Genomic DNA, 23,750 nt, shown 5'->3' with positions numbered 1-23,750 from the left:
CTAGAAGCTGATTGGTTGACATGGGTAACTTATTTTATCTCTCTCAAAAATGTTGATACATCTTCCCTTCAATGTAGACCCCACTGCTCTGTAACTCAAAGCTTTCCTGCTATGTCTCACTGTTCACCTCCCGACTGCCACTGGTGATGATATTATGCTAATCATGGCCAGAGCAGCAAAGCCACCCAGTCATGTAATAACTCATGTGTTAACGGATAGGCAGTATGAACAATGGCAATAGATTCCATGCTACACTGTCAACGGAGTCTTCTGGCAAACATGTTTGTGCAATGTAATTGTGACTGGTGCATAACTGTCTACTCTCCTTTAACGGTCGGGGACCTCCTGAAAATTGGGTGATGCTCCCGACCACCCAGGCAAGTGGTCAAGTCTCCTGGAGCCAGCCTCCACCTGGCTGCAACCCCCCCTGCAGCTGCCCACATCCCTGGCAGCAGCCCAGCTACTGACCACAAGTGGGCAGTCCGGGGGCCCATGATGAGATTTGCACCATGCACCACCCACCTATGCTGCTGCCACTCCAACTGCTGTGCTGACAAGTTATTCCTGTGTACTGTGGGAAGTTATAAAAAGAGTTATGTTAAAGGCAGATTACCTGCTACAAAGGTCCCATTTAAAGCCACAGAAATGCAAAGGCTAGACTATAGTGAATAGTCAGGAAAGGTGACTGAAGATGATATTAAGCTGTATTGCTGTAACTCTTTTCAAAGTGATGGTGAAGAGAAAGAGACATTTACTTTGGTAAAGCAAAATAAAATTGACAGATTGACAAAATTGGTCAGTGTATGCTGCAAGGTCCGTCAATAGAGGACTATATCATCCTGGAAGAATTTGACAGTATGCGTACAATTTTGAATTAAAGTAATAGATATTATGCTGGGCAGATTGATGAATTAATTGAACAGTTGGCTGATGAGAGAAATTTGCATGAGCAAGCTGAAAATAAATTACAGAGTAAATTGTCCACTTTGAAAATGGCATTTCAGCAGGAAGAAATAAAGACAGTGCAGCATGCCAATAGCCAATACTGTGTTTTAAGACTGAAGGGAGAAGATGTTTCAAGCAGAAGTTGTCCAAAAAGTGTGCATTTAAGCGGTTTAAGTAAGAGAAACCTTGATACTGTTAAAAAGAAGCAAATGAAAGGTTGTTCTTTGTCTGAACTAGCAGTTCTGTGGAAAATAAATTGCTTGATTTTGATGTAGGTGGCAAGAGTAAAGATGAGTAAGAGTCCCTTCAAGTTCTTAATGCCTGACGTGGTACCCAAGGATGAGTCTCGGGTGCTGCATGTAGAAAGCAAAGAATCCAAGTGGTACCATAAAGTTAGGAAAAAAGCTAGAACAAAAGCTTGGAAAGTGAGACCGCCAGATAATGGACAAGTCTCAATGATGTGTTGGCACGTGGTGAAAGGACCTGATAAGAAAAATTAAGTGGGACTTCGCCATGTCTCGTCCCATGTAGCTCAACTCAGGGGTTTCAAGCTGGAGAGGGGGATATGTGGCAGTATGAAGGCAAATTGCATTACTAACACAGGTGTTCTGAGTGGAGCAGGAGGGATCTGCCCACACAGGGGAGAAAAGCCAGGTGTCGCCATGCCTAATTGCTGTAGTGAGAAAGAGTCAGTCTGCAGGACTCTGAGGTCAGAACAGGCTGGGACCTGTGTGTTCAGTCCAGGTGGGACTGCAGTGTGGGCTGGGAAGCCACTGGTGGCTAGGAAGCCTGGTTCAGATTTACAGGAGGTAGGGAAAATCCTAAAACTCCAAAGACTATGTATGTCACTCTGCAGGGAGCAGAGTGTGAGACTGCAAGCAGGCCAAATTGTCAGGCTGTGGGGTCTAGTTACTAAGCAGTGTTAGGAGACAGAGTGAAAAGTGATAAGGTGAGAGCCAATCAGCTCCCAACTGTCATTTTTCAAACACAGCCTGTGAGATGGCAGTTGGGAGCTGATTGGCTGGCACCTTATCACTTTTCACTCTGTCTCTTAACACTGCTTAGTAACTAGACCTCTGTATCTGTTAGCAGCTGTGGCAGCCAAAGCCATACAGGAGACTGAATGTGAGTAGGTTGGAGCCTGCGAGAATACCTGTCAGAGACAGGACTGGGACTTTAACTCTGAGAGACTGTGTTTGCAGATTAGCTGCACAATTATAGTTAGGGGCGAAGAAGTGAGTTAGTGGCCCTGAAATGAGAGTTAGGCTTTATTTTCTGTTTATTTGTGTTGCACCTGAATATGCTGAAAGTAAAGCACTATTTCCGTTTATTTACCTAAAAGCTGTGTTGGATCCTGATTGAGCACCTTAGACACAAATTCACCCCTCAACCGAGCTAATTACCCAAAGTTGTCACAGATTGTAAACACTCAAACGTCGACGCTACATCGGTCATACCATCAACATTTGCGGTAGCCTAGGGTCTACTATAGGTACTCTCCTCTACTCCTATAATCCTACTGAAGCAGTGGATTTGTGATTAGGAATGTAGCAGTGCTCCCAGACACATGTATACTCACAGATCATTATATTACTGTAGATAAAGAGGATCTACAAACAGAAACGAAACAGAAAGAACCCTAGGTGGGGGTAACTGCTAGTTAAATATTAGTGTCCAATCAGACACAATCAGATACTTCAAAATTTACCAGACACGCCTATGACACTACCACATACTTGCCGACAATCAGCTCCCTCCTTCCGGGAGGAAGGAGGATCGTGTAATCGGGCCCCCCGCTGCGGGGGTTTCTAGCAGGTAGTCGGGGGGGGGGACAGGCAGCAGCCGGGAGGCTTGCCTGCCTTTCCGAGGAGTCGGGAGCGGCACCCAATATTCGGGAGGTTCGCAACCAAATCGGGAGGGTAGGCAAGCCTGCACTACCATAACATGCCCATGAAACAGCCCCTTTTTGTGATCATGTTAGGTCAGCTTCCAGGCTCCACCCTAAAATGCATAGGGATCGCAATCTCAAGTGTTAGCGATGCCGTACACATATGCGAACACCATCGGACACTTAGGTTCACGCTTGCATAGTAAAAGTTTCCATCACTTTTTCGCTCATGCGCAGTAGCAAGAAATCGCTCAACTACGGGAACATTAACACCGCGTCCGTCTCTGAATGAAGCCCTGTGTTTAAATAGTCAGAGACAGGACGCAAGCCGTGTGTTGTAGAGAGAATCGCCTGGTTCAAAATATTATCTCAAATATCTTCAGTTGAGGAGAAAACCTGAAACATTAACAAATATTTGTGTTTGATACTTATAGCTGTTTTGCAGATAGCAAAATGTATTTTCATTTCAGTGGCTCATTGAATATTAATGTTTCGACTCTTCTTGTCTGTCATGCAGAGTAATAATAATAATAATAATAATAATAATGATAAATAATATTTATATAGCACTTTTCTCAAAGTGCTTTACATTTGCCTTTACAGCACAAAATACAAAATAAACTTAACTAGGGACATTAGTGAAATGCTTGGGTGACCAGGTGAGCCTTGAGTTATCTTGTGGTCAGAGCTGCAAAGATTTAATTCTAGACATCTGTCTGTACAGTCATCCACCAGTGGCAATAAGGAACCAGCTCACCTTCTCATAGTGTGTCTCCATGCAGAGGAAGATGAAATAGGCCGTGGCACAAGCCAAACAGCCCTCCAGGTAGGAGCTGCCCCCGATCTTCTCAGCCTCCATGTAGTACATATTGAGAGTCTTCACTGTCTCTTCAAAAAGCTGCTTCTCAATCTGAGCAGAAGATGACAAAGAACAGGTAATAAAATAATATTACTGTATATTACATGAAGCAGCTTGAACAGTAGTGTACAGACTATAGGGGTACATGAAAACTCAACAAATTATATAACTTCTCAGTTTGCACATTTACAGTAGCTATACTTTTATTGCCAGCTCCTTCCCTGCTGCTTGTGCAGAACAAAGCTGTGTTAAGCTGGCCACAGACATAGCGATCTGCACACGATCAGCCGATGTTTACGATTTGTGTACGATTTCCCTTGAAACTCTCCCCGGCAGCTCTGCACCCGATCTGCACACGATTTGGTGTCCAATCTTCATACGATCTCTCCTGCATCCAGACTATCACAGTGCATCGCTTTCCTAGATTGTCAGATCTGCCCTACTGCACGGCAGATCTGACGATGCGATGTGCGACCAGCGGGGACGCGCATCGCATCGTGATCGTGAGTGGGGACTCACGATTTGCTCAGGATTTGGCCATATTTTACACGATCTGTCGTTCCAATGTGTCGGAATCGGCCAGATTGGGTAAAATATTGCTATGTGTGTGGCCAGCATTGGAGGGAGCACAGGGCAGGAACATGGAGGCTATTGGCGAGGGATCAGAAGATCCCTCTCCATCGATACTCTCCTAACACGGTTAGCTATTGGGGCCAATCAAAGCATAATGGGGACTGCAGTCAGTGGTGTTACGTTGTCTAATGCAGGAAGTATATCTGATTTATCCCGCGTCAGGCAGTTCTTAAATTGCTCCAATCCTAAAAAAACACCTAAACCCTTGCGGAAACAGACATTTCTCATAGGCTTCATATATAAACTGGGTAATCATGTATAATAGTGCATCTAGTATTTAATGTGACTTGGTGTAAGATGTGTAACTGGATGTACTTTACACCTATTTTAAAGATGGAGAGACAGACTGCTGTTATTTCATGCGTGCTGAGTTGTTTCATCTATCATTTCACATCAAACTTTAACCATCTGATATAACAACATTGCATTGTATGTTCCCTTCAATTATACATTGTGGAAGAATTCTCGAGATCTGCTCAAGTTGAGAACCCATTTAATGACACCCTCCTGCTGTGTTATTTGTATAATAGCTGTCATGACGATAACATAAAGCCTGTATTCTCCTGTTTTATTTTATATATATATAAAACATGCTCACAATTCCCTTAGAAAATAAACTGCTGCATCCCGCATCACTCTGCTCCCTAGGAGAATTGAAAGGATCAGATTTGTGCCTGACGTACATATAGAGGAACATAAGCTCTTGGTGAGGAGTGTCAGGGCTGCTTTGAACATTCTTCAGGCTACACCTAATTTATCAGAGTGTGTACAGAGAAGTGACGGCGACTGTTAGTAGCTGATAGTTTTCATGCAACAGGAAAAGAATATGCGCTACAAAAACGACAAGTCTGACGCAGAGTTTAAACGCCGGTGTTATCGCACTGCGCTTCCTCCGGAGCCGAGTGGATGAATATACAGGCGAATCTCAGTTATATGCAAACTGGGAGAAAATGGGCTGTTTACACATAGGTCAAGTTTAGTAAGTGTGGCTAAAGGGCGTGCTGCGAGAACTCTTGGTTACTCAGAGTTGTGCGCACGTATTTACATCTGTTTTCAGACGCATCTTTTAAACCGAGCACAGGGCTGGTGCAAGTGAGCATTAATCATAGTGACGGCTATGAAAGCAAGAATACAGATAGAGGCTGTGAGGTTGCGCAGACACATAGGACTGCTTATGGCGGAGTATATGCGTTTGGTTCTATGCACACTATACGGTACCACTGCTATTATGGCCAACTTGGATTCAATTCTGCATCAACCTCTAGGTGATCTTTAGAAAACATCTCCACCAGCAAAAACTTAACCTGACACTTACAGATGTGTCTCCATACAGCATATAGCACAAGTCGCCTGACGTAACTTAGATGCTCCACAATAGGTAGCGATTCCTGTACTTGTGTACTTTATCCTGAAATTTGCATCTTAATTCGCTAATAAGGACTGATTGACTTGGACTCAGCAACTATGGGCCGTATTCAATTAGTTTTGCATCGGCGAAAATGTTCTGTCTACCCGACTTTTTGCCTATATTGCATGACGCGAAAACGTATCATGCACATCCCCGCTTATCGCCCTATTCAATTAGTAACCAGGCAAAAACGGTAAGCGGCGAATGTAAAACAGGCGAAAAGTACTGTCAGAATAGGGGAAATCAGTCTGCACCCCCCAAAAAGATGCACTAATATTGGGGATCAATGTAGATGTGTTCCAATAGCCCTAATAAAACTATTTGGGTACTGAAGTTGTTTAAAATATCCTTGTTATTAGCGTCCTTGTAAAAGTGGTGAAGAATGGCATTATGCAGTATTTTGGGTGAAAATAAGTAGTCCGGTCAAATTTGGGGTACTTGAAAATGGGTGCTAGCATGTTTAAAATCCCCTAAAGTGAGGTTTTAAAAAATGTGAAAAATGCACCTGCAATCCTAAAAACACCTGACCCATCCTTGCAGACCCCTAAGAAGCCTATTTCGCTAGCTTTTATGCTTGTACCCCCCACTGTGTACTTTTTTGCCCCCAAAATGAAAGTACTTTTTTTGGGTGTTGTTAAGTTTTTTCACTGGATTTTTTGACACAGTTGTCCTTTGGGGGGCTGTCCCCAGGGTTCTGAGTGGTTTCCCCACCTTTGCACCCCAAAATAAAAATTTTGCTCTTCTTTTCTCCTGCTATTCAGAGGCGAATCGTTTTCGCCTATTACGTTACATTGACTTTCCGCATACATGCCTACCCTCCCGGTTTTCGCGGGAGGCTCACGATTTTTCGGGTAACCCCCCGCACCCCCGGAAGGGTAGGCATTTCTCCCGCTTTCTGCCCACTTCCTAGTGAAGTGGGCAGAATGGGGAGAACTTCCACAGCAATCGCGGGTCTCTGTGTAGGGGGCGGGGCTTAATTACGCAATTCTGCATGAATCGCGTCATTTAGCCCCGCCCCTTATGCAAATGTACGCCAATCGCGGCAATTTACCATGAAGGGGCGGGGCCTAATGACGCAAGATGTCACGCCCCGCCCCCATCACGACCCGATCTTTCTACTCACCCCAAGTCTCCCGCAAAAGGGAAATACAATGTAGGCAAGTATGACTTTCCGCGTAGATGAAAACTGGCTGGAATTGAATTTGGAGATCATTTCCGACCACGCGAAAACCCGCCATCAGTGATACTTTTCCACGGTAAATGGCTCTTCATTTCTAATTGAATACAGCCCTATGCTGGACACAGTGGAGCAATGTTTTTCGTCTGCGCATGCATCTACATTGCACCATGCATGCGTCCTCATTTTGGGCCTAATTCAGAGATGGACAGAATTGCAGAGTCGCACACAAGCGTCTGGGCAGTTTCGTCCATCTCAGATGCCAATGCAGCAGTAGGTGCCTGTAGGGAACAGACACTTCCTTGCTGCAACTGCGTGATCCCAGCACATAGCCTGCGATCACCATTGCAACCATTACGACAATCGGTCGCGATAATTGCACCCTTGGCCAGGCTGCGGTAGCTGAATCTTACCGCAGCCTGACCGGGTCTTGGCAGCTTGTGAGGCCAGGAAATATGCCCGTGCGCAGCCCTCTAACAATCGGAGATGTGCGCTAACTATCGGGTTACCATAGATCTCTGAAGCAGGCGCTTTGTTCGTACAGAGTCGCAGATAAAATCTAGGCACCTGGTAGCAGAAATGTCAGGACTGTTCCTGGACGGTGACTGGGAGGTAACGGGGGAGGCTGAAAAGACGCTCTGAGATTTTGCATGTCATGTAAGTGTCACAGGGGTGTCGCAGACATGTTGCCGAAAGCGGTTGCATACGGAGATGCTGAACTGCTCACATAGGAGACCGTACTCAGACGGACGGCACGTACAAGTTTCGGTGGTGCGACGGATGGACATACCAAGTGGTATTTCAGTGTCTACAGACACTGATAACGGCTGTAACAGTTCTTGCACATTTGGACGCTTCTATATACACCAGGGAAGGGCTTTGTAGCAGCATATTAGCATAAAGTCGCAGATGCAAGGCAGGTAAAAGATACAGACACGGGCGCTGCAGCCTATAGGGCCTTTTTGCAGAGTCGCAGTGGTGACAATATGCAAATGCTGGATTGAGTCCCCCCGTAGTGTACCAGCGTGTGCCGGATTGTGCAAGCCCTGAGATGCCCACTCTCACTGCCTGTGGATGCAGCAAGTCAGCTGATGTTTCTCAACACACCCTCATTGGCGCACCACTGCATTCACCATCGACTCTTGCACCAGCCTAAGGCAGACGCAGTGTCTCCTGAACTCCTTCTGAACATGGCCTCTGTGGCTGCGGCTCTGCGTCTGGGATGCCCATGAGACGGCATTGTTTTGTACTCACATCAGGCCACTTCCCAGTCACCTCCCAGGGACGCCCATGGTTTCGCCTCGTCATTTTTTTAATGCCAGCAGTCCCTTATACAACAGCGTACACACAGGGCAACGCATGCGCCATAGGGGTTTTCAGTATATTCTGCGAATACGCAGTAACAAAATCGATCAGTTGTACGAACCTCATCATTGCATGTACCTGCGAATCAGGCCGGTAGTGCGCTAAGGGCCTGATTACACTAGGCCGATGTTGACGCAGATGGAGCTATTTTGTGCCACTGCGCTTGCATCTGAGTCGCACTGCGCATGCATCACGGTACATTACAATAATCGCACACTGCAACTCAATATCCACAGTGTTATTAACAGTCAGGGAGCATATTGGGGAGGCAACGGGGAGTGTCGGCTAAAAATGCAGACGTGCCCCGACCATTTCGGGGGCAAGAAATATGGCTCCGGTGTCTCACTTCCCGCGTCCATTCAACACAACCAAGGGGCTACTCAGGAGTCCGATAATGGAAGGATCTGCAACCGGACTGCATATTTGTATGAGCAATTCAATCCCTGGCAACTAGAACATTTGTATATGTCTGCAGAGCGGCTATGTATGGGATGGCAGCTGCGGTGGCTATAGCATAGTTGCTTGTATCTTTGCATAGAACCTATCCATCTGCTTAGTTTGGTTGTCATCATCATCACGGCACACTTATACCAGCATATAACTTTACCAATACGTCTGCTAACAGACAAATTCCTGCTGCCATCTTACTCTGTATAGCCCCCAAGTTTGATGAAACGCCCTCACTGAAGTTTGCAGACATAAGAAGCCCCATTCAGCTTTATTACGCCCCTTTAGCTGCAAATGCGACTGAAATACACATGGATCTGCATCAGTCTTACTTGAGTAGGCTTAGGGGTCTATTTACTAAGCCGTGTTAGGAGACAGAGTGAAAAGTGATAAGGTGCCAGCCAATCAGCTCCCAACTGCCATCTCACAGGCTGTGTTTGAAAAATGACAGTTGGGAGCTGATTGGCTGGTACCTTATCACTTTTCACTCTGTCTCCTAACACTGCTTAGTAACTAGACCCCTGAATTCCCGGAGCATGCGGAGCGTGAAAACACACAAGATGCGCTGTGCACAGCAGTATGTTTTACTCATCATCAGGACCACCCAGTCTAAGTTTTTAAATTAAACTGTAACAATGTATAACATTCCCCATATGAATTTTGCAGAATTCAGTGTTAAATTAATTATTTAAAACAAATACATAGCTTTAATGGTCACACTGTAAACAGTATTTGTGTCCTTGTGTAAATAAAAAATAAAATCGCTACACAATATGTAAACACACCCATAGACGTTATAGCACTGAACCAAAATAAAAGAGAATCTTGTGATCTATTGCGACACATTTTTCCGATTTTCTTATTCCGTTCACATTTTGTTCCTTTTACATTGCCAAAAATAATATGCTATTCTTATTGAAGTGTTTTCAGATCTCATAGAAAGGTCCTTCTCCGGAACAGTCGTTGCCTACTGTATGTCTAACTTCATTCCAGTAATTAGAGCAAAAATGACATAACTAACGATCTCTCGTCGGCCCCCCCCATGGTTATTCTCCACTCTGAAGAAAGAATCCCCTTCTGCTCCACTGATTAATGACTTGTCTCCAACCTGACAAGCAGCTAAAGGACCCCAGACAGTTTCTGCCATTAACAGGAGGAACGAAAACCTATTACAAGTGTCTTAAAATAGCACAATATGTGTAAAGTCAGCAGAAGAAAGACACTGATATATCCACAGTCTTATTATTATATTTACCCTTAGTATTAGTTTGTAATGAGAACAGATATTTGATACTGTTATATGTGCTAAAACCACAGTCATACAGCAATTCCTGGTAGCACATGTAGCATACTTGCCGACCTTTTGGTTGCTTCCTCTGGGAAGAGGCAGCCAGGTCGGCACTATGCGGGGCGGGACTCAGCGGAGGTGGGCAGCGTGGCGGCGGAGCTCGGCAGAGGTGGGTGGGTCTGGGACAGGATTACCAGCATTGTGGAGCGGAGGGCAGGGCAAATTGCGTCATACGTGGCTGGGTGGCCCCAAGCTTGTCCACCTTTCCGGGTGGCTGGGAGCGCCACCTGGTTTTCGGGAACCTCCTGGCCATTCTCGGAAGGTAGGCAGGTTCTACATGTAGTACAGAATTACAGATGTGGCCACAAACACCTATCCTCAAATCATTAGCACCGATTGGAGTGCCACGGACGTTGAGACTAAGCCGTGCCATGTGTCCCTTTAGAGACTTCTTCATAAAATATGCTTCCTGTTTATATCACTAATGCAACAAAAGTACAATTCCTGGGTTCCCTGAATACCGGCGCTGGCATTGCATGCTGCTTGTCATGTATGCCTCATTCTCAATCTGCATAATAAGGCAATACACAGAGGTCCAATACAAGTGACCAACGCCAGGCAATGCGCAATCCAGCATTCTGCTTAATCTGCTACTTTATATCAATTCCTTTGAGACAAAAATGTAATCCTAAATAAAAATACTAATCCTAAGTAGCTATTACACTATCAGCTGATATGTGTGCGGCTGCAATGCGAATAAACTTCAGAATTCTGGGAAAGTTGTGAGAATCGCTACACGTGGCGGAGCATTTAGGTTGCGCCATGCACTTTGCCCCATATGGTGCAAAAAAGCTACAGTGTATGAGGACATAAACATATCCATATTAAGAAGATACCCCCAGGGGGTACATTTACTAAAGTGAGAGTTTTTAGAATTGGAGATGTTGCCCATAGCAACCAATCAGATTCTAGCTACTGTATTCTAGAAGGTGCTAGTTAAATGTTAAGTAGAACCTGATTGGTTGCTATGGGCAATGTCTCCATTTCTAAAAACTACCACTTTAGTAAATATACTCCCTTTGCTCAGTTCCAATTAATATGTAAAATAAAACTAAAAACGTTTCAATTCAACCAGAATAAATATGTACAAGCACAACATAAAACCCAGCCTGTTACAATGGTGTCAGAGCTAATGACAGCCTGTTAGCCAGTAAAGAAAGTGCAACCAATTAACTCAATGATGCCCTGTAGCCGCTCGTCACATGACCTGCTCTATTCCAGGCATTTGTGACAAATTGGTAAATAGGATAATTGCTCTGGACCCAGAGGACAAATGCTTCCCATCTATTTTTTAAACAAACCTCTATATCATACTTCATGAGCAACAAGTAGCGATTAATAACTACGGGGCCTGATTCAGCTCTGGCCGCTATTTCAATGTTCCTGCAGTTCAGCGATTATCGGTGGACTGCGCCTGAGGCATAGCCACTGTGCGTGCACGCGGCTATTGTGACCAAATGCGACTACAGTTGTAAAAAGGATTTATTCCACGAGTGACAGACAGGGGAGGTGACAAGGGGTGGCTGCAAATCGTGGAGGTGACGTGACCGTTATCTGCAATCCTGTACACAGAAGATATGGCACCTCAGTTGCCGTTCTCTGTGACCATAGGGTTACTCAGATGGTCCATTGTCCAAGGATCTGCATTTTGTACGCAGTTGCTTGCATCTGCGAGGCCGCTGGGTGGCTGTAGCATTAGCATACGTTCACACGGCAGCTGCGTACAAAATCACAGCTTTAAATGCAAGTCCACATCTGACTCAGGTCCTAATTCAGTCCCGCTCGTGAGCGCAGGACGCTCGCAAGCGGGTCGATGGTGCCCTAATGCGCATGAGCACGACGGAGGGAGCTCCGTCGTGCGCATGCGCAAGACCCGGCCGCGCGACGGGGTAGCCTTCGCTCGGGGTCTCGCACAAAAGGGGGCGTGCTGTCGTGTGTGACTGACAGCACGCCCCCTTTGGTGGGCGTGCCGGGGGCATGGCTGACAGACGGAGGCGTTCCCATGGGAACGCCTACCGTCTGGGTCCGGCCCCACTGACATCAGTAGTGATGTCAGTGGGAGTGATTTTGGCTCTGATAGAGCCAAAATCACTCCAGGGCTTGCGGCAGCGAGACTCTATCGCAGGGTCTCGTCGCAAGCCCGATGGTCGCGATGGTCTTGACCATCGCGACCATCATCATGGATGCTCGCATAAGCTGTGGGTGGTAACCCACAGCTATGCGTGCGTCCAAGAGGCCGCTCCAAGTTGAGGTAGGAGGGCCCTGATTCAGAGCAAGCGCTCTGGTCAGAGCGTCCGGCTCTGAATCAGGCCCTCAGGCCCTATCTTATGGAGCATTGCAGGGTGCCAGTGGTGCCTACTTAAGTCCTTGGCAAGGGCAAATCATGGAGGAATTATGCTGTATGGTTGTGCCCTTGTTGGAATGATGCTGCTTTGAATCATGTGACGTTTGCCTGACCTCAACCAGGTGTGGGTACCGGTCGACTGGTCGACAATAAAAAGGTTAACACCAGAAGGCCGACACATTCTGAATGTCAACAGTGAAAAAAGTTGACACAGTCATTAGGTCAACCATCATTCTGTAGAAATGTATTTAGGTCGACAGGGTTAAATGGATGGCACAGTCAAAAGGTCGACATTTAACATGTCAACACTAACATTTCGACACTTTCATTTCATTATTTTTAGGGTTTTGGTTAGGCTTACGGTTAGGGTTAGGATTAGGCTTAGGTTTAGGATCAGGCTAAAATAACAAAAAATGTGTTGACATTTTAGTGTCGACATATTAAATGTCGACGTTTGGCCGGGTGGACCATTTAACCATGTTATCCTAGATACATATCTACAGAATGATAGTCAACCTAATCTTAGGATCAGGCCCGTAGTTTGCAAATAGTTGCTATATGGTAAATTAGGTCAGGTTGATGATGTGGCAATTTTCTAAGTAACTGCATTTTTTTAATTTTTTTAATTAAGAGTCAGTTCTGTCAACGGACAATTCTGATCATATCTACAATTTACATGGCAGTTTGCAGTTCACCTAAGTTATCAAAGGTAAATTGCTGTGTACGCTGGCAGACATCTTGCAATCACATAAATCGTAGCTTTCTGCTTTGTGATGTGTAGAGCAGGACGGAAATCCAGAAAAGGAAAATTAGCTAAATCACCATTAAAACCTTCAAAAGTACTCAGACTCTCACTAGTTTCAGGCACCCGAAGTTGACTGAAAACCAAAAGCCTTTTCCATTCATATTAATGGACAATGCATTTTAATGGGTGCAGAAAGCCCATATAAATGCATTGCTGTTCAAAATGGGTAAACAGGCTGTAGCCATTTGGTGAAGGAAAGAGGGTGGGTGGCGTGTCAGGCATCATCCCAGAAAATGGGTGGGGGGGGGGGGGTTGCTGGCCCTGTCTCCCTCAGGGGGAGTGGCTGGCCAAACGGAGGCATTCCCAACAAAACGCTTGCCGTTTGGGGGCAATCAGAGCAGGAAGCTCCCTGGGGCTTGCGCTTGCCGAGACCCAACCTTAGAGTCTCTTCGCAAGCCCCGATGGTCGCGATGGTCATGACCACAGTATGCAGGAGAAGTCGCTGGCTTAGGACACTATGCAGGAGAAGTCGCTGGCTTAGGACATTATGCAGGAGAAGTCGCTGGCTTAGGACACTATGCAGGAGAAGTCGCTTGGTTAGGACACTATGTAGGAGAAGTCGCTGGCTTAGGACAGTATGCAGGAGAAGTCACTGGCTTAGGACATTATGCAGGAGAAGTCGCTGGTTTAGGACACTATGCAGGAGAAGTCGCTGGCTTAGGACATTATGCAGGAGAAGTAGCTGGCTTAGGACATTATGCAGGAGAAGTCGCTGGCTTAGGACACTATGCAGGAGAAGTCACTGGTTTAGAACAGTATGCAGGAGAAGTCCCTGGCTTAGGACACTATGCAGGAGAAGTCGCTGGCTTAGGACATTATGCAGGAGAAGTCGCTGGCTTAGGACATTATGCAGGAGAAGTCGCTGGCTTAGGACACTATTCAGGAGAAGTCGCTGGCTTAGGACAGTATGCAGGAGAAGTCGCTGGCTTAGGACACTATGCAGGAGAAGTCGCTGGCTTAGGACATTATGCAGGAGAAGTCGCTGGCTTAGGACACTATGCAGGAGAAGTCGCTGGCTTGGGACACTATGCAGGAGAAGTCGCTGGCTTAGGACACTATGCAGTAGAAGTCGCTGGCTTAGGACATTATGCAGTAGAAGTTGCTGGTTTAGGACATTATGCAGGAGAAGTCGCTGGTTTAGAACACTATGCAGGAGAAGCTGCTGGCTTATGACACTATTCAGGAGAAGTCATTAACTTAAGACACTACGCAGGATGACACAATCTCTTTTAATAACCTTCAGCCTCCTTCACAATGTTCTAACACAGGTAGAACAATACAGTAGATAGAGGTCCAGAATACAAAAAACTCTCTCTGCCGCTATGAATTTCACTGTACGTAGAAAGATGATAATAGCATTTGCAGCCTTTCCCATTATTTGCCAATACATACCTCTCTATCTATAATAAGTGTACAATGCAGGCAGAATGTTTTATAAAGTCTGTTGCAGTTGCAGGTCATTATCCAAACTGCAAATTTCATGCTTTACTATTGTGTTATAAATGTATAAGATGCACTGTATGGAAGTCTCCATATAAATTACACAAACAGTAAAAAACACACAATGCTGCACTTAGATCTGATTTTCAAAACATCTCATTAATATTGCAGACCGTGACCTCTCCCCAGGGTTTTGCCTATGGCTCAGGTTTTCCCCTATGTGAAGGGAACGAAGATCACTGCAGCACGGTTTTATTCACACCCACTTTTGCCATCCTGGCGTATATTAACTATACAGTAACTAGGGAAAACACGCTATACCTACTGCAAATATTACATAGCTAGTTATAGCATGAATGATGCTCTACAAATCCTGTCATTCTGAACATCAGCTGTATAATCAGATTACAGTACCCCAGCTTTGTATCTGCCTCTGTCTCTCCTGTCATGGCAGAGAGGAATAATTATCCATAGGGGTATATTTACTAAAGTAAGAGTTTTTAGAAGTGGAAATGTTGCACATAGCAACCAATCAGATTCTACTTAACATTTATCTAGCACCTTCTAGAAGATAATAGCTAGAATCTGATTGGTTGCTATGGGCAACATCTCCACTTCTAAAAACTGTCACTTAAGTAAATATACCCCTTAGAGTCCAATATTGTCTCCCAAATATGACAGGATCCTGGTTCTTTGCCATTAAGAAAAATCCTACAGAACACAATTATTTCAGAAGGGGTAATTTTGGGTGTGATTCTGAGTAGTGCTCAATGTCCATATCGTACGCGGTTGTGCAATTTCTTTCTTCTTCTGCGCATGCATTGAAGTCGCTCTGTGCAGGGATACAGAGCCCTATATGCCTTAAAATGTATGTGGGTGGTGACTGGGAGGTGACTGGGCTGTGACTGGGAGGTGACTGGGAGGTGGCTATGCGGACGCACAGAGAAAGTCCGTCTTATGGGCGCGTTATGGGAGTCTTGTGGGCGTGTCATTGAACTGGTTGCTTACACAGACACTTGATTGCTCACATAGAATCTGCACCTAACACGGGGCTGCTGCAAGTTTTGATGGTGCGACTGATGGTTGCGTTAGATGCACCAAGCGGCATTTAATCGACTAAAGGTGCTCTAAGTAGATGTCCCAGTCCTTGCACAATCAGACGCACTATTGTACACCGGGGGAAGGGCTTGTAGCGCCATTTGCATAAAGTTGCAGAAGCAATATTGGCAAATGCTGCACACATGGACGCTGCAGCATCCGATTCATAAATCAGGCACTTAGGGGTATGTTTACTAAAGTGCTGTGCTTATAAAATTGGAGATGTAGCCCATAGCAACAAATCAGGATCTGCTTAATATTTATCTAACACCTTATAGAAGATAATAGCTAGAATCTGATTGGTCGCTAATGCTATGGGCAAAATCTCCACTTCTAAAAACCCGCACTTTTATAAATATACCCTTTAGTGTCTGTTCCTTTATACATCTGCCCAAAACATTCAGCTAAATCTGTATTAAAGGATTAAGAGTTTCGAAAGTAACTATGCAAAACATTTTCCAGAGACAAAGGGCATGGCCTCCCGGGATGGGCGTGGCCTCATGGCACGCCCCCGTTTTCATCACTCTGGGAGCACGGCCAGCACTCCCGGACTATGAACAGATGAGCACAGCATTTATTTGCCCGTTGCTCTGCTATGCAGAGCAGTGCTCCTCCCAACACTGCGGCCCGCGGGACAGTCCCCAAAAGCAGGAATTGGGAAGTATGCATATATATTGCAATCTGTATAGTGACACCTGTCCTTATTCAGTTTACTGGTGGTTTACTTTCCATGGGATCCATCCATAGCCTGAGTTTACCAGTATACACATATTTGTATTATTTATATTCTTCTACAGATTGTATGGAAAAGCTTTGGATGGACGCATGCAATCACTGTATGTGCACATGCCCTTTGGAGGGGGGATTAATTGTTGCCCTGACTCAGAGGTGTACGCAATTATCACCGCATCTTATTGCAGAGCCGCAACAGTAATAATATGCAAATTCTGCCTTCCCGTCATGTACCAGAGCGCTCAGGTACAGAGTGTACGCACAAAGGCGCTGGTGCAATCTAGATGCCAGCGATGTATTAGAGAAGTGGTGGGCATTCCTAGGTGGTGACTGGGAGGTGGCTTAGCGTACGCACGGAGATGGCCCGCCTTATGCGTGTCTTATGGGAGTGTCGTGGGTGTGTCAGTGTTTGCCGCAGAGACTCTAAGCCACCGACATAGGAGACCGTACATGGACGGAGAAACTGCACTTGCCGTAGGCCTGTTGCAAGTTTTGATGGTGCGACGGAACATGGCGTCACACACCAATCTGTATTTCAGTGTCTAAGGACGCTGGCAGTGGTGCGTCTCCCTCCTTGAACGCACGGATCGTACACAAGGGAAGGACTTTGTAGCGGCATTCGCATAAAGTCCTAGATGAGCGACCGCCAATAGACGCAGCTGCATCTGCATCCACCTCTGAATCATCCCCACTGAGTGGTCATCACTAAGAGATCCATTATAAATAATCTAGTTGTAATAACAGCTGGTGCCCAGGAAGGAGCTGATTTATCTCTGCCCTGCATGGTGTCTTTCACCCTCGCTTGACCTCTAACCAGTCATTGAACTATTGAGTCCAGGGATAGTTATGTAAGAGGGTCTTCACCTTGTTTCACCCAAGACCCACGGTACGGTGTGTGTTTTAATCAGCTGTATGACCCACGGCTCATTTTCCATTATTTACTTCATTGTGATTACTTTGCTGTTGTCTACAAGACAAGCATATAAAGATAAATAAGAATGGACTATTAAAACCACAATTAGGATATTTCTGGTCCATGTATTTGGTACTGACCTGTAACTTATGGTCTGGAGACCTGGGGTTATATGTACTAAACAAAATCTATCAACATCGATGTTTTGTTTCTGGGGCTAAATCACACATTTTGGGCCTGATTCAGAGCCGCTCGTAAGCGGCCGCTCGTTCGCTCCGAGCGATGTTTGCCCAACTGCGCATGCGTACGGATCGTTATACGCATGCGCGAACCAGTCAGTGCGGCCGAAATTCATGTGCTCGCAAAATAGCGAATGCCTGATAATTTGAGTGACAGGAGTAGGCATATGTGGGTGGTAATGGGGGAAGGTGCTTGAAAACGGGGAGTGGAGATCCGAACGCAGGCGTGCTTAAAGGTCAAAATGGGCGTTTTATGGGTGTGCATAATTAAAACAGCAGCGTCATTGACCACGTCACTGGGTTATTTTATAGCCAGAACTGCTCGCAAAATTGTAGTAGCAAAAACCAACCCCAAGAATAGCGAGCAGTTCATACGCTGGTCGATGTACTCGATTAATCTAATAAATAGCGGACATGACGTAGGATGCGAGCGGCCAGGGGGCGTATTTTTTCAAAAAACGACCGCAAGTTTTGCTCGCTCGTTCAGACCTAGAGACGTGAACGGACCGCAAAGAGCGAACGGTTGATTTGAATAGCCACCCCTATTTTCTGGACGAGCGAGCGCTAATTGCGTCCGGCTCTGAATCAGGCCCTTTGTCCGCTGGACTTAAAGGGGCAATAAAATGAAACACAAAACACTTCTGATTTTATATTAAATATAATTGCCCCTTTAAATCCAGCAGGGCTAAATCGCTGAGGATGTGGTGGATTTGTAAAATTACCCCACAGTCGTATTCTACCATGATATCTCTGTATACATTTGTAAGATTTGATAAACACATTACAGCTTAAGGGATATAGGGTTGCAGTTGGCAGTAATGATATTTTTAATCACACTCATCTGCCAATTTTTGAATGAACAACCTTTTGTTTATTTTATTACATGCTGCATAAACTGTAACTGCATGTTTCTATGTCTTTGAAGACGTACATATCTACAAAGGAAAGAGAGCTAAGAGTGACGGTAATATTTGCAGTGTGACTCGGATTAATCAGAAAGCGGTAATACCCGACTGTCAAGTTCTGCTGGGAACTTCGTCTGGAACTGACACATGGTTCCTTCGCTATAATCCCTTTGTATAAACACTTTGGTGGCCAGAGAGGCGCTTCTCCTCAGCTCCTGAAGGTTATGCATCTGGAAGATAGAAAAGGCAGAAGAAGGGTCAGGGCTTTCCAGGAACACACTAATATAACAGAGCTGGGTGTGATGATAGGAACGGGGCTGCTGAAACCTCAGTGCTGCTTTATTATAAAACAAACATGATACAGATATATAAAACAGAACAGTGTGGTATTCAGAGAACACCTTTACCATACTGGTGGAATAAATACAGGCTCTGAGTTAAAGAAACAGGAAACGCTGCTGATAACATCCACTGAAATACAGGAAATATCTCCTTTTTCAATAAATAATTATAGAGCCCCCCAATAAAGACGCCTTCTCTATGTAACTAGATAACTGTTGGTTTGGAAAAGAACCTTAATCAAAGAACACCCTGTTAAGAAAGTAAGGTCTGGGTGGTGGATCAGTGGTATAAGAACTGTATATTAGAGTATCATGCCTCTAAACAGTCCAGGGGGTAAATTTACTAAAGTTTGATTTGGTATTCGATTTTATGAATCTAAAAAAATCGACTGAAACGGAATCTGAATCGAGCTGCAAAATCCCTTAACATATGCCTCATTTACCATTATTTGATTTTGCATTCAATTTTCAAATCGAATTAGATTTTGGTTGATTTTAAGAAGGGATTTTGTGTTCAGTTTATGAAATACCTTCCAAAATCGAACTTCAAATCCTCATTAAAATCAAATGCAAAATAGAATGCAAAATCGAACTCAACTTCCTCATTACTTCCTATTCGGCCAAATGTATCGTATGCTCACTAATTAACGGGAAAAATTTGGAAACACTTGCACACACTCTAAAAAAGTGAAAGTGATTTATAATTTCTTCGTAAATATAATATGCTCATCTTAAAAAAAAAAAATATATATATATATATATATACACAGCAGGGCTGCCATCAGAAATTTTGGGCCCAGTACTGACAAATTAGGCAGGGCCCCCCGGGGTACAGGGCAGACTTGGGTGGAGTTGTGGATAATGTGGGAGGAGCTACTTCGGGGGTGGTGCATCAATTGGTATGTAAATCAGGAATGGCTAGACATGGTGGAGGGGGGGCACAGGGTAGAGAAGGCTAAATAAGCGGGGGCACTTGGCTGGGAAGAGTGGATGGGGTGGCAAAGGGCAGGGAATGCTGGCTTGGTCTGGGGGGGCAAAGGGCAGGAAAGGCCAGCTGGACTAGGGGAGAAGCAGGCCAGAGAAGTCTGGCAGGCTGGCCAGACACAGGGGTGCCACAGGGAAGACAGGCTGGCTGGACTAGGACAGGGAAGACAGGCTGGCTGGCTGGACTAGAAGGGGGAGGGAGTGCAGGAAAGGCTGGCTGAACTGGGGGGGGTAGACAGGGAAGGATGGCTTGTTGGACTGGGGGGGTGGGCAGGGAAGGAATGCTGGCTGCACTGGGGGGGTGGGCAGGGAAGGAAGGCTGGCTGCACTGGGGGGGGTGGGCAGGGAAGGAAGGCTGGCTGGACTGGGGGGATACGCAGGGAAGGATGGCTTGCTGGATTGGGGGGTGGGCAAGGAAGGAATGCTGGCTGGACTGGGGGGTGGGCAGGAAAGGGAGGCTGGACTGGGGGTGGGCAGGGAAGGAATGCTGGCTGCACTGGGGGTGGGTGGGCAGGGAAGGAATGCTGGCTGCACTGGGGGGGGTGTGCAGGGAAGGAAGGCTGGCTGGACCTGGGGGGGGTAGGCTGGCTGGACTGGGAGGTGGGCAGGGAAGGAAGGCCCTCTATGTGCACACACAGATACAAATAAACATATGTGTTTCTTCCACCATCCATCCAGCCTCCAGTATTTCTGTTCTACCACAACACATCCACCACAACACACAGCCAGGAGCTGCACTGGAGGAGTGTGGGCAGGGGGGGGGTGGGTAGGGAAGGAAAGATGGCTGGGAAGGAAAGGGCTTAGGGAAGGCTGGCTGTACTGGGGGAGGGGCAGGGAAGGCAGCATGGCTGGCTAAACTGGGGGGGTGGGCAGGCAGGCTGGACTGGGGGGGCAGTGCAGGGAAGGGTAGCTGGACTCGAGTGGGAGCAAAAGACAGGGTCAACACAACTACACAATTACCTGAGAAAGGGGCCAGGGTGGCAGCGGCAAATAATGCATCGGGCGGCAGGCGGAGAAAAAGAGCATCTGCGTTGCGGCATTTGAACTATGGAGCTGGTCACGAGCCAATCACAGCTCGCAGAACGGCAGCCAATCAGGAGCAGCCACTCCTGATTGGCTGCTGTTCTGTGAGCTGTGACTGGCTCGCGGCCAGCTCAATACTACTATTGGTAATACTGGGTTTGGGATGCGCTTCGGGGTGGTGGTGGTGTTGTGGGATATAAGGGGTTGGATAATGGAGAGGGGGAAGGTGTGAGGACAGAAAAAGGAGTGAGGGGGAGAGAGAGAGAGAGGGGGGGGTCCAGGTGTGGATGGTGCTGCAGCGTACAGTAGGGTACCTGATCCTACTATTGGATATATACGGTAAGATTGGAGGGTACGTGCGCTCCTTGGTTGTGTGTGTGTATTGGTGGGGAGAGGGAGGAGGAAAAAAAATGGGGGGAGGTTGGGGGGAGCAGATGGCTATGTGTTGTGGTGGATGTGTTGTGGTAGAACAGAAATACTGGAGGCTGGATGGATGTTGGAAGAAACAAATACGTTTATTTGTATCTGTGTGTGCACATAGAGGGTGGTAGTTGCTCAGTAGGAGGCACAGTGCTCCTGGAAGATAAATGTCTCTTAGATGGTTCGTGGCAGCACACACTGCCCAGTTGTTGGTGATTTGGGGTGACAGGGCGTATCCACAGTGTGGGGAGTAGGGTCAACCCTTTCAGGGGGCTCCTTGACATGCGGTCCTGACTACTGCATGCTTCCCTGCTGGACCTATGGTCAACAGACTTATGAACTGGGATGCCCTGTTGGAGGTGATCAGGGGTGCTCCCACTTTGCGGCCTCCTGCACTGGTGAGGAGAATGGGTGCTGACCTACCAGTAGGTGCCCAGGTCCGTTGGTGTGGGATCAGATCTTCTCAAAGTCCAAATAAAAACCAGGAAAAGGGAATTGGAGAAGTTCAATGAGCACAGGATAAAGAGGTCACTGGTATGTAGATATAGATATCATATTGACAGATCCACAATCATAAGAAACAATTAAACCCACTATCCAATAGGGGTATACAAATGATTGTTAGTTATGTGAAGGTGCTCCCCTGAGAGTATGAATTAATGAGAAGAATGAGGAAGAAAGAAGAACTCTCTAGTTGGGGTCACTCTTTACTGATACTAGATTGATAATTAAAAAATAGCATTTATTAGATATGCATTAAAATGTCTGCCAAAAACAAATACAGATCCTAAATAGCACAATTAACAAAGATACATAATCAATATTGGACAAAACAAAACACAATACTAAACACTAATATAGGAAGCAAAGTGAAATATGAGTCAGTGGAGTGACTTCAGGAAAAAGGGTTATATATTCAACAAGTATGGTCATATGGAAAAGACCACTAAATGAGCCCCCCTCGAGATGTCAATCCAAACAATATAATGTTAATAGTAATGTGATCATACACAGAAAAAGTAAGTTCCATGAAAATAAAATCCATGACATATCACAGCAACAACACATATATAATATAATAAATCTCAAAATTTCAAAAAATTTCAAAAATTGTTTAATATCATCAGATATTTGTAGAGAACTCTCAATGTGTATATCTTCAGGTTAATCAGATAGAGAAATAGTAAGTCTATCATATATGAAAAAAATGAAAATCCATAAAAAAGAGAGGAGACAATAATAAACTTGTGTAACAGACTATGGGTCCACCGATTGCCGTATATAAATTGTTACAGGTACCACAGAAATTAAGATTACAGAATAAGTGTGAAAATATAGGTAAGATGTACCCTTTGTATGGTGTCAAGGCAACAGCTGCTGCCTGTCATTATGTACACAGTGAATGACACGTGAGCGTGTTGTCAGACTTACCCAAGGGTATAGAAAAGTGTACTGAGCATCTACTGTTAAATCTGATGTGAAAAAGGAACCTGGTGTGTAAATAGTGCAGGAACCTATTCAGATCTAGCCTTAATGAGAGTGCCCATAGTAAAAAGTATATTGTAGTAAATATGTGACATAAGGTCAGGTAAAAGCCACAGTATGTGATCGTCCCCAATGCTGCTGCTACTCACATGTCATATGGGCAGTGGTGAGTAGTGAGAAGCCTAGGATCGTGTACTGTGGTAAGAAGAAAGTAAAATATTGGCAGCACTGTAGTCCATGTAAGGTAAGTTATGCTCTGGTTGCCTCTGGGGTAGTGCAGGGCTAATCACTCACACATAACACAAATGGTCTATACGTGCGCCTGGAAATTAAAATAGTGTGGTACCTGATCGCTCTAGTGAGAATCGGCATGGGGTGAACAGAAGTCTGCCATCACCGGAGTCCTCAGCGTGTAGTGCTGTGAGATCCCGCCTGTACACAGCGGGAGTGCACCTGATCCGAGACGCGCGTTTCACGTGCTGCTTCCTCAGTCGGATGCTGGTTACCTCACACAGGTGATCTTTAACCTATGCGTTAACCAATCAGAGGGCTAGGTACTGCTGTGCATATGTTAAACGCCCAGTGATAGGTCAAACTAAACTCACTCCTGATTGGCCCAATTACGAGAAGCCAGGGAAAGAAGAAATGAAATAATACCACGTGATAACAACAATACCACGTGACTTACTAATCGGGAATTATGATGTTTATAGCTTAATAATGTTAAAAGACAAGAGGAAATGTGTAAAATGAGAATACAAAAACTCAATGGATCTCTGGACCCAAGATTATAAACAATGTTTATATAATTGTATACATTCGTTTTTTTATATGGTAAGTATAAATAAGTGCTGACAGTAGGAGAGTGACGGGGAAGAGGTGAGCGGAGGGTAATTGCAGAATTTATATATATAGAGAATCACTGTGTTATACGTTAAGCAAGTGATAGAA

General features: G+C 45.5%; 1 protein-coding gene across 1 annotated transcript in view; it reads right to left on the bottom strand.

The window, feature by feature from the left end:
- The window catches only part of GOLGA7B (golgin A7 family member B), a 61,184-nt gene that overhangs the window by 15,547 nt on the left and 21,887 nt on the right, over positions 1–23,750 (bottom strand). The window contains exons 2-3 of the mRNA XM_088482770.1: positions 18,651–18,776; positions 3,591–3,743 (exon numbers count right to left, since the gene is read on the bottom strand). Of these exons, the coding sequence (XP_088338896.1) occupies positions 3,591–3,743; positions 18,651–18,776 (279 nt within the window). The remainder of the gene's footprint in view (positions 1–3,590; positions 3,744–18,650; positions 18,777–23,750) is intronic.

Source organism: Taudactylus pleione, unplaced genomic scaffold, assembly GCF_031769625.1.
Source record: "Taudactylus pleione unplaced genomic scaffold, aTauple2 ptg000292l, whole genome shotgun sequence".
In the NCBI taxonomy this organism is placed as follows: domain Eukaryota; kingdom Metazoa; phylum Chordata; class Amphibia; order Anura; family Myobatrachidae; genus Taudactylus; species Taudactylus pleione.
The sequence above is the reverse complement of the archived record's forward strand: the minus strand, read 5'-3'. Positions and strand labels throughout refer to the sequence as shown.